General features: G+C 36.4%; 1 protein-coding gene across 1 annotated transcript in view; it reads left to right on the top strand.

Annotated features, from left to right (window-relative positions):
• The first annotated feature begins 733 nt into the window (after nucleotides 1-733).
• The window catches only part of cebpz (CCAAT/enhancer binding protein zeta), a 14,126-nt gene continuing 4,537 nt past the window's right edge, over nucleotides 734-10,322 (top strand). The window contains exons 1-10 of the mRNA XM_022766875.1: nucleotides 734-937; nucleotides 1,762-3,251; nucleotides 3,359-3,593; nucleotides 3,781-3,952; nucleotides 4,066-4,154; nucleotides 5,178-5,231; nucleotides 5,427-5,529; nucleotides 5,699-5,758; nucleotides 5,873-5,939; nucleotides 6,516-6,622. Of these exons, the coding sequence (XP_022622596.1) occupies nucleotides 740-937; nucleotides 1,762-3,251; nucleotides 3,359-3,593; nucleotides 3,781-3,952; nucleotides 4,066-4,154; nucleotides 5,178-5,231; nucleotides 5,427-5,529; nucleotides 5,699-5,758; nucleotides 5,873-5,939; nucleotides 6,516-6,622 (2,575 nt within the window). The 5' untranslated portion in view covers nucleotides 734-739. The remainder of the gene's footprint in view (nucleotides 938-1,761; nucleotides 3,252-3,358; nucleotides 3,594-3,780; nucleotides 3,953-4,065; nucleotides 4,155-5,177; nucleotides 5,232-5,426; nucleotides 5,530-5,698; nucleotides 5,759-5,872; nucleotides 5,940-6,515; nucleotides 6,623-10,322) is intronic.

Here is a 10,322-nt window from a genome sequence, read left to right as displayed (position 1 = left end):
AAAGATATAACATCCGGGTAACCTTTCACAATAAAATACTTTATTGGCCAAAAGAAAAAAAAAATCCACATTTTTAAATTTGTTTTAAACAAATCTGACAAACAAATCCGAATCATCGTGTGTATCCCGTTTATCTGCCGGTTAATTCATCAATGAGTCAAGATAAGAAATCATGTATGTAGCCTCCTAACGAGCTGCGGTTTAGTATTAGAGATTTAACGACCGAGCGCTATTCAAGTACTTACAGTTGTCCCTGTCTTTACTGCAATATTAAAGCAATGTTTACACATTAATGCGTGAATTATAATACAATAACATTAGACACATTATATGTGTATTGATTGGTCATTACACCGCTGGTAAAAGCAGCTTTTCCTGAAGTTGTATTTGTTACTTTTATTGTGAAAACAAATTTCGATCGTTTCCTGTAACATTTTGTCTCATAACGGCTAACTTGACGCTATCCGGGAACAACAAACCCTCTGATTGGATGGACTGGGTGACGTTGTATGGAGAATAAATGTGATTGACTCTGAACTTTTGCCTGTTTTTTCGAGTTGCCAACATTAACACTAAAATGAAACAAAACGTGGAAAATATTCTGCATAAATGTATCTATTCATATTGCAATTTAAAATAAAATAAAAATGTTACGTACGGAAAATAACGGGACGTTTCGGAAACGCTGACGTGACGTCGCCTTCTTGATCCGGGTCACTCTCCTCACGCTGTAGCAAGCATGGCAGCGAAAAACAAGCACCGCAAGAAATCCAAAGCCACGAAAGTGACTTTTCAGCCCGAAGAAAATGAGCCGGAGGCTGAAAACAGCGGCGGAGAGGAGGATGAAGAAGCAGCCGCTGATGAAGGTGAAGGCAGAGCGAAGAAAGACGAAGAAGAGTTCAGTCTGGAGGAGGTTTTACGGCTCGGAGGAACACAGGTGAGATGAAACCTCTGCATTCAGAACTACACAGGGTTATTTTCTTATTTAACCTGGGTGTTTTGGACGGTTAACACACATCCACACACTTTACACTTTTTTAAATGTTTGGAGTGCAGTTTATTTATATTTTTGTGGCTGATAATTCGAGTATTTTTAAAGCAATTTGCATATAAACATGAAGTAAAGTCGTTTTTTAAACGAAATGTAATTGGGATTACTTAATTGAAATTCCCGTATGGACGTTTTCATCCATAATAATGACAACATAACAAGGGCTGCAACTAGGAAGTATTTTGACGGATTCATCCGCTGATCATCTTATTAACTGATTCAACAATATTAATCAGAGAAAACAGCATTTATATTTGAGAAGCTGGAAGCAGAAAGTGTTTTTGCATAATAGATGATTCTACAGTGATGAACTCTTCAGTGGACCCACTGCACGAGACAAATCCTGAAAAATAATCTGATGCAGAAACTGATTTATGGGAAAAATTATGGTTGAAGCTGCATATTATTTATTATTTGGAATGTGCGAAAACAGGGAAAAATGCCCACCTCAATTCCTTAAAGCCAAAGGTGACGTCTTCAAAAGTCTTTATTAACTTGACAGGTTAATTAATTCAGTGTTTATTATCTAAATCTTACTGAAATGTTGATGAAACTTTGACAAGGTAATGAGATTGAATCATTTGTCATAATAAGGCTGACGAACTAATTCTAATGTAATGTTCAGGTGTCTGTTCTAGAGTCTCACTCTTCCAGAGCTAATTAATCCATCTAATGATTTCCTGTGCTCTTCTTCTCTCCTCTGTGCGTAGGCCGACTACATCTTCCTCGCCGGTCTGGACGACTCCAACGAGATCGTGGATGGAGGGAAGAAAGGCGCCATAGACGATCTGGAGGAGGGCGAGCTGGAGAAGTTCATCACCAAACTGGGCATCAGGGCGTTGGCCGGACAGCAGGTCATTGCAGACGAGCCGGAGGGCGAGGCCGCTGGAGAATCTGGCGAGAAGGAAAGTAAGAAGGTCAAAGCCAAGAAAGCTTCAGCAGAGGAACGAGCAAACAACAACCAGACAGCGGAGAACAAACAGACGAACAAGAAGACTAAAGACGGTCAGGTAACCGCCGGGAAAAAGGCCAAACAGAACGCTAACGTGTTTGAGTTTCAGCAGCGGCAGGTGCTGCTCATCAAACCTGGAGGGAAGTGGTTCGACCTGGACTACGCCGCCGAGGGCTCGGCGACGCCGCAGGATCCCCAACTGGTGTCCCAGTACAAGACGCTGGCCCAGCGGCTGTTTGAGGCCGAGGTGGAGCTCTACAAGAGCAAGAAGACCCTGCAGAAAGGAGCCAACTCGTCCTGGATGAAGACGGTCGTGTCCTCCGGCGTTCTGGCAGACAGGATGGCGGCCATGACGGTTCTAATCCAGGACGCTCCGGTGCACACGCTGGAGCACGTGGAGAACCTGGTGTCCATGGTGAAGAAGAAGGGCAGCCGGCGCATGGGTCTGATGGCGCTGGACACGCTGCGAGAGCTGCTGCTGTCCAACCTGCTGCCGGAGAACAGGAAGCTCCGCCCCTTCGCCCAGCACCCGTTCGATCAGCTGGAGGAGAAGGCCAGCGGCAACCGCGACGCCCGTGACCGCCGCCTCGTCCTCTGGTACTTTGAGCACCAGCTGAAGCACCACATGGCAGAGTTCGTGGTGGCTCTGGACGAGGTGGCTCACGACACGGTGCCGGCGACCAAGGCGAAGGCGCTGGCCACCGCCCACGAGCTGCTGTGCACCCGCCCGGAGCAGGAGAGAGCGCTGCTCATCCAGGTGGTCAACAAGCTGGGAGACCCCGAGTACAAGACGGCGGCGAAGGCGTCGTACCTGCTGGAGACGCTGCTGCACAAACACCCCAACATGAAGGTGGTGGTGTGCTGCGAGGTGGAGCGGCTCATGTTCCGGCCCAACATCAGCGCGAAGGCGCAGTACTATGCCGTCTGCTTCCTCAGCCAGGTGATGCTGAGCCACAGCGAGGCCGAGCTCGCCGCCAAGCTCATCACCATCTACTTCTCCTTCTTCCGCGCCTGCGTCAAGAAGAAGGACATCGAGTCGAAGATGCTGAGCGTGCTGCTGTCGGGCGTGAACAGGGCGTATCCCTACGCCACCGCCGGGGACGAGAAGGTGAAGGAGCAGCTGGACACGCTGTTCAAAGTGGTTCACCTGGTGAAGTTCAACACGGCCGTGCAGGCGCTCATGCTGCTGTTCCAGGTGATGGACTCCCAGCAGACCATCTCCGACCGATACTACGTGGCTCTGTACAGGTAACACCAGCTCACCACAGAAATAATACAGGTCTTTGTGTTCCTGTCAAACGAGCTCAAACTGAAGGAAACTGGATTCTTCTTCTTCTTCTTCTTCTTCTTTGCAGGAAGTTGTTGGACCCCGGTCTGTCGTCGTCCTCCAGACAGAGCATGTTCCTCAACCTGCTGTACAAGTCGCTGAAGGCCGACATCGTGCTGCGGCGCGTCAAAGCCTTCGTGAAGCGTCTGCTGCAGGTCAGCGCCGAGCAGAACGCCAGCTTCGGCTGTGGAGCGCTCTTCCTGGTGTCGGAGGTCATGAAGGCCAAACCGGGCCTGAAGCTGCTGCTGCTGCAGGAGGACGGGGTAAGAAAACTGCACCAAGAAATCCATGTAGAGAAGTTATTGTGTTTTATTTTATTAATACACAGGAAACATATACTTCACAATTATTGTCATCAGTTTTTATTTTTTGTAATAATCTCCTCATACTCCCTGTTTTAAAAATCTGTACGGTTAAAGTTTGTTTCAAACGTCACTTCCTGTTCGTCAGGGTGGAGAGGAGGAGGAGTTCAAAGACCTCGCTGAAGAGAAGGAGGATGATGATGATGATGAAGAGGAGCACTTTGTGGATGCTGACAAACTGGAGGAAGGAACAAGTGCAGAGGCAGAGGGAGAGGGGCCCAAACCCACGGCATCATGGGTACATCACCAGAACCTGGAAGGTCTGTTTACATTTCAAACAACAGATACGAGCAGAAAAACTACGCAGCCATGTTCCATGTTGTTGCTGTTGTGGTTTAATACTGATTTATTTTTGCTTCCTGTTTACCTCCAGGAGGGAAGAGCCTGCAGAGCTACGACCCGCTGCACAGAAACCCGTTATTCTGCGGCGCCGACCACTCCACGTTATGGGAGCTGCAGAGGGTGAGACACAAACAACCAAACAAATCACAACAAACACAAAGGCAGCGACTCGTAGATGAAGCTTTTATTCTGGTGGGATCGGGCCGGTCTGAAGAAGACTGACACATTACAGGTTGTTTTACTGTTAAGAGGGTGAATGACATGTTTTACAAGAGACATGGCCAAAATAAAAGCATGTAGTTAGATGAGAGCTACCGCAATAAATTAATATTCCTATTATAATATTACAACAACAATAATAAATCTTTGTTTATGTTTACAGAACAAAAACAAGTTTACAAAGTGCTTTACAGACATGAGAGAAGATGAACATGGAGGGGAGAAAATAAAGGGGAGAAAATAAAATTATAACGAGAAAATATGTAGATAAAACAATAAATAGGAATAACAAGAATTTATTATTTATTTATTCATTATTTTTTATTTACAAGTTTCAGTTTAGATGAGAGCAGGAGTCTCAGGACAATATATCAGCCTGTATCACTTTATTCTGCATGTATCGTATCAGTTTGTACGGCGGCTGATAAGAAACAGTGAAGTGAACAGAACAGTATCCATTACCTTGTCCAGCAGAGGGCGCTGACAGGTTGGTTTTTACACTGTCAAATGTGTTTATGTTAATTATTACTTTTGTATCTTGTTACTGTTGGCCTGAGTATCATCAGATTTTTTTTAAACCCATAAATATCCATGTGTGTCAGTGTTAAAAATGAAATATTGAAATTCTTAAATTTTAAAATCAAAAATATTTTAAATTAAATTTCTTTTTCTTGTTTTAATATTGATTTGATTAATTTGATTTCATTAAAATACATTTATATTTGTAAGAATTAAGTTTCAAAACAAAATGTTTGCAAAAAATAAAAACCCTAAAATGATAGTGTGGACTCACAAATAGATTATTGAATTATTGTTAATGTTTCTCACTAGAATGGAAAATAGAAGCTGAAATTTTGTTCACTGGCAAATTGTTGATAAGTTTCTGAACCTTTCTGTTTCTCCTTAATGTTTGTGTGTCTGCAGCTCACTCTGCACTTCCATCCCTCAGTGTCGCTGTTTGCAAAAACAATCCTGCAGGTAAAAGTGAATACCTCTTATACTGAAAGTCAAACTGTTCTTTATTTATTACAAGAGCATCGGTAACATTTACCTTGTGTCTCAGGTGTTTGGTGTAATATTATATATATATATATATATATAAACCAAGTATTCACTGCTGCTGCCTGATGCTCTGTGCTGCTTGTTCCTTAGTGTTAATCTTTGTTTCCACAGGGAGGCTTCATCCAGTACACCGGTGACCCTCTGCAGGACTTCACCCTGATCCGCTTCCTGGATCGATTCGTCTTCAGAAACCCCAAACAGCTGAAGGGAAAACGTAAGAAATTATTATTTTATTATTTGTGATTTTATTGGCGACTGTTGGTTTTATCAGTGTTCAGCTACACAATAATTTCAACATCTGACACATCTAGAAATACAATCATTAATTAGATGAAAAATAAATCAAAGCTTGGCATAATTTAAATTTAATGTAAATTTTTCAGAAAACACAGATGCTGCAGCGTTGAGGCCAAAACAGAGGTTACCTGTCGACTCTTTACCAGGTGAGTTCAACTAGAATTCCACTTCTCTCCTCTTGTTTTTGAAGGTTTGTGTTAAAGAAATTGATCTGACTGTTGTTGTGTGAGTGATGTGATCGATTCCAACTTTCTTGTCAGTGAACTGTGAGGAGTTTCTGTCTAAAGAGGAGAGTCAGATCCCTGTCGATGAAATCTTCTTCTATCGGTGAGTCAGAAACCTTTTCTTTTCTTTAGAGAAAAGATCGATCAATTGTAGATTTTATTTCTCAAGTTAAATTAAATTAAATCTAGAAATCATCAGAACACAGCAGCCGGAAATTTATATCAACAGGTTTCTTGTTCATTTGGCAGAAAAATTGATTATGTGCTCATTACAGAATCACAAGGATGTAGAGTATTGATAATTATTGATAATTTGCTGATATTTTTATGTCTGTTTTACATTTTTATTTGCTTTGTTTAATCATTTACAGGCTGTTTCTTGAATTTGTTTTGAGCCTTTTTTATTTTTGTTACTGAAATAGATTATGATTTTATCCCAGGTTATATTAAAAACAGACACAGAATTACCAATAATCAGCACAGAATTACCACTAATTAATACAATCCTCTTCCTCATCAAAGCACCTCAAACAAAACACAGGAAGGAGCTTTTAGTGTCGGATGCTCTGTCGTGTATTTGCTCAGATTTTTGAAAATAATGTCTTGTGTCAGTTTTGTTTATTTCAGTTATTATTATTATTGTTGTTGTAATTTGTAATCTTTTATTTTTTCTCAACAGCTTCTTCAAGAAACGTCAGCAGGAGAAGAAGGTTCAGCGGCCGCGAGGAGACGGCGATAATGAGAGCGTGGAGGATGTGGACGACGACGAGTTTGAGAAAATACTCGGTAAGTTTTCTTTTTAAGAGTCGCATGTCACAGTGTAGTATGTCAGAAAACGTCATAGTATAGACATACTATATACTTTTCTTTTTGCCTTACTGTACTATGACTTTTTTTTTCTTGCCTTACTGTACTATGACTTTTTTTTTCTTGCCTTACTATACTATGACTTTTTTTGCCTTACTATACTATGACTTTTTTTGTTTTGCTTTACTATCCTATTACTTTTTTTTTTGCCTTACTATACTATGACTTTTTTTTTTTTGCCNTTTTTTTTTTCTTGCCTTACTATACTATGACTTTTTTTTTTTGCCTTACTATACTATGACTTTTTTTTTTCTTGCCTTACTATACTATGACTTTTTTTTTTTGCCTTACTATACTATGACTTTTTTTTTTCTTGCCTTACTATACTATGACTTTTTTTTTTTGCCTTACTATACTATGACTTTTTTTTTTCTTGCCTTACTATACTATGACTTTTTTTTTTTGCCTTACTATACTATGACTTTTTTTTTTCTTGCCTTACTATACTATGACTTTTTTTTTTTGCCTTACTATACTATGACTTTTTTTTTTCTTGCCTTACTATACTATGACTTTTTTTTTTTGCCTTACTATACTATGACTTTTTTTTTTCTTGCCTTACTATACTATGACTTTTTTTTTTTGCCTTACTATACTATGACTTTTTTTTTTCTTGCCTTACTATACTATGACTTTTTTTTTTTGCCTTACTATACTATGACTTTTTTTTTTCTTGCCTTACTATACTATGACTTTTTTTTTTTGCCTTACTATACTATGACTTTTTTTTTTCTTGCCTTACTATACTATGACTTTTTTTTTTTGCCTTACTATACTATGACTTTTTTTTTTCTTGCCTTACTATACTATGACTTTTTTTTTTTGCCTTACTATACTATGACTTTTTTTTTTCTTGCCTTACTATACTATGACTTTTTTTTTTTGCCTTACTATACTATGACTTTTTTTTTTCTTGCCTTACTATACTATGACTTTTTTTTTTTGCCTTACTATACTATGACTTTTTTTTTTCTTGCCTTACTATACTATGACTTTTTTTTTTTGCCTTACTATACTATGACTTTTTTTTTTCTTGCCTTACTATACTATGACTTTTTTTTTTTGCCTTACTATACTATGACTTTTTTTTTTCTTGCCTTACTATACTATGACTTTTTTTTTTTGCCTTACTATACTATGACTTTTTTTTTTCTTGCCTTACTATACTATGACTTTTTTTTTTTGCCTTACTATACTATGACTTTTTTTTTTCTTGCCTTACTATACTATGACTTTTTTTTTTTGCCTTACTATACTATGACTTTTTTTTTTCTTGCCTTACTATACTATGACTTTTTTTTTTTGCCTTACTATACTATGACTTTTTTTTTTCTTGCCTTACTATACTATGACTTTTTTTTTTTGCCTTACTATACTATGACTTTTTTTTTTCTTGCCTTACTATACTATGACTTTTTTTTTTTGCCTTACTATACTATGACTTTTTTTTTTCTTGCCTTACTATACTATGACTTTTTTTTTTTGCCTTACTATACTATGACTTTTTTTTTTCTTGCCTTACTATACTATGACTTTTTTTTTTTGCCTTACTATACTATGACTTTTTTTTTTCTTGCCTTACTATACTATGACTTTTTTTTTTTGCCTTACTATACTATGACTTTTTTTTTTCTTGCCTTACTATACTATGACTTTTTTTTTTTGCCTTACTATACTATGACTTTTTTTTTTCTTGCCTTACTATACTATGACTTTTTTTTTTTGCCTTACTATACTATGACTTTTTTTTTTCTTGCCTTACTATACTATGACTTTTTTTTTTTGCCTTACTATACTATGACTTTTTTTTTTCTTGCCTTACTATACTATGACTTTTTTTTTTTGCCTTACTATACTATGACTTTTTTTTTTCTTGCCTTACTATACTATGACTTTTTTTTTTTGCCTTACTATACTATGACTTTTTTTTTTCTTGCCTTACTATACTATGACTTTTTTTTTTTGCCTTACTATACTATGACTTTTTTTTTTCTTGCCTTACTATACTATGACTTTTTTTTTTTGCCTTACTATACTATGACTTTTTTTTTTCTTGCCTTACTATACTATGACTTTTTTTTTTTGCCTTACTATACTATGACTTTTTTTTTTCTTGCCTTACTATACTATGACTTTTTTTTTTTGCCTTACTATACTATGACTTTTTTTTTTCTTGCCTTACTATACTATGACTTTTTTTTTTTGCCTTACTATACTATGACTTTTTTTTTTCTTGCCTTACTATACTATGACTTTTTTTTTTTGCCTTACTATACTATGACTTTTTTTTTTCTTGCCTTACTATACTATGACTTTTTTTTTTTGCCTTACTATACTATGACTTTTTTTTTTCTTGCCTTACTATACTATGACTTTTTTTTTTTGCCTTACTATACTATGACTTTTTTTTTTCTTGCCTTACTATACTATGACTTTTTTTTTTTGCCTTACTATACTATGACTTTTTTTTTTCTTGCCTTACTATACTATGACTTTTTTTTTTTGCCTTACTATACTATGACTTTTTTTTTTCTTGCCTTACTATACTATGACTTTTTTTTTTTGCCTTACTATACTATGACTTTTTTTTTTCTTGCCTTACTATACTATGACTTTTTTTTTTTGCCTTACTATACTATGACTTTTTTTTTTCTTGCCTTACTATACTATGACTTTTTTTTTTTGCCTTACTATACTATGACTTTTTTTTTTCTTGCCTTACTATACTATGACTTTTTTTTTTTGCCTTACTATACTATGACTTTTTTTTTTCTTGCCTTACTATACTATGACTTTTTTTTTTTGCCTTACTATACTATGACTTTTTTTTTTCTTGCCTTACTATACTATGACTTTTTTTTTTTGCCTTACTATACTATGACTTTTTTTTTTCTTGCCTTACTATACTATGACTTTTTTTTTTTGCCTTACTATACTATGACTTTTTTTTTTCTTGCCTTACTATACTATGACTTTTTTTTTTTGCCTTACTATACTATGACTTTTTTTTTTCTTGCCTTACTATACTATGACTTTTTTTTTTTGCCTTACTATACTATGACTTTTTTTTTTCTTGCCTTACTATACTATGACTTTTTTTTTTTGCCTTACTATACTATGACTTTTTTTTTTCTTGCCTTACTATACTATGACTTTTTTTTTTTGCCTTACTATACTATGACTTTTTTTTTTCTTGCCTTACTATACTATGACTTTTTTTTTTGCCTTACTATACTATGACTTTTTTTTTTTGCCTTACTATATTATGACTTTTTTTTTTCTTTTTTGACACCTTATTATACTATGTTCTTTGACATTATTGATGCCTTACGACATTTTTTTGCATTGACGTTTTTTGACATACTATAGCAAGCATGTTAGTACGTACAAATGTATGTGTGTTATTATGTATGATGTATTGAAGTCTGCATTGATGTATGCAAGTATATATGGTAGTCTGTATGTATGTATGCTAGTATGTATGTATTGATTTATGTATGTATGTCATAAAAAATTTTTCATTTTTGTATATATGTTATACAAATGTAATAGTGTGGTAAGGCATAACAAGTCAACAGTATATAAGGTCATAGTATAGTATGGCATAAAAATGTCATAG

The sequence above is a fragment of the Seriola dumerili genome, unplaced genomic scaffold, assembly GCF_002260705.1.
Source record: "Seriola dumerili isolate Sdu_G_001 unplaced genomic scaffold, Sdu_1.0 BDQW01000025.1, whole genome shotgun sequence".
NCBI classification, from domain to species: Eukaryota; Metazoa; Chordata; class Actinopteri; order Carangiformes; family Carangidae; genus Seriola; species Seriola dumerili.
This window is presented reverse-complemented; position numbering and strand designations above follow the sequence as displayed.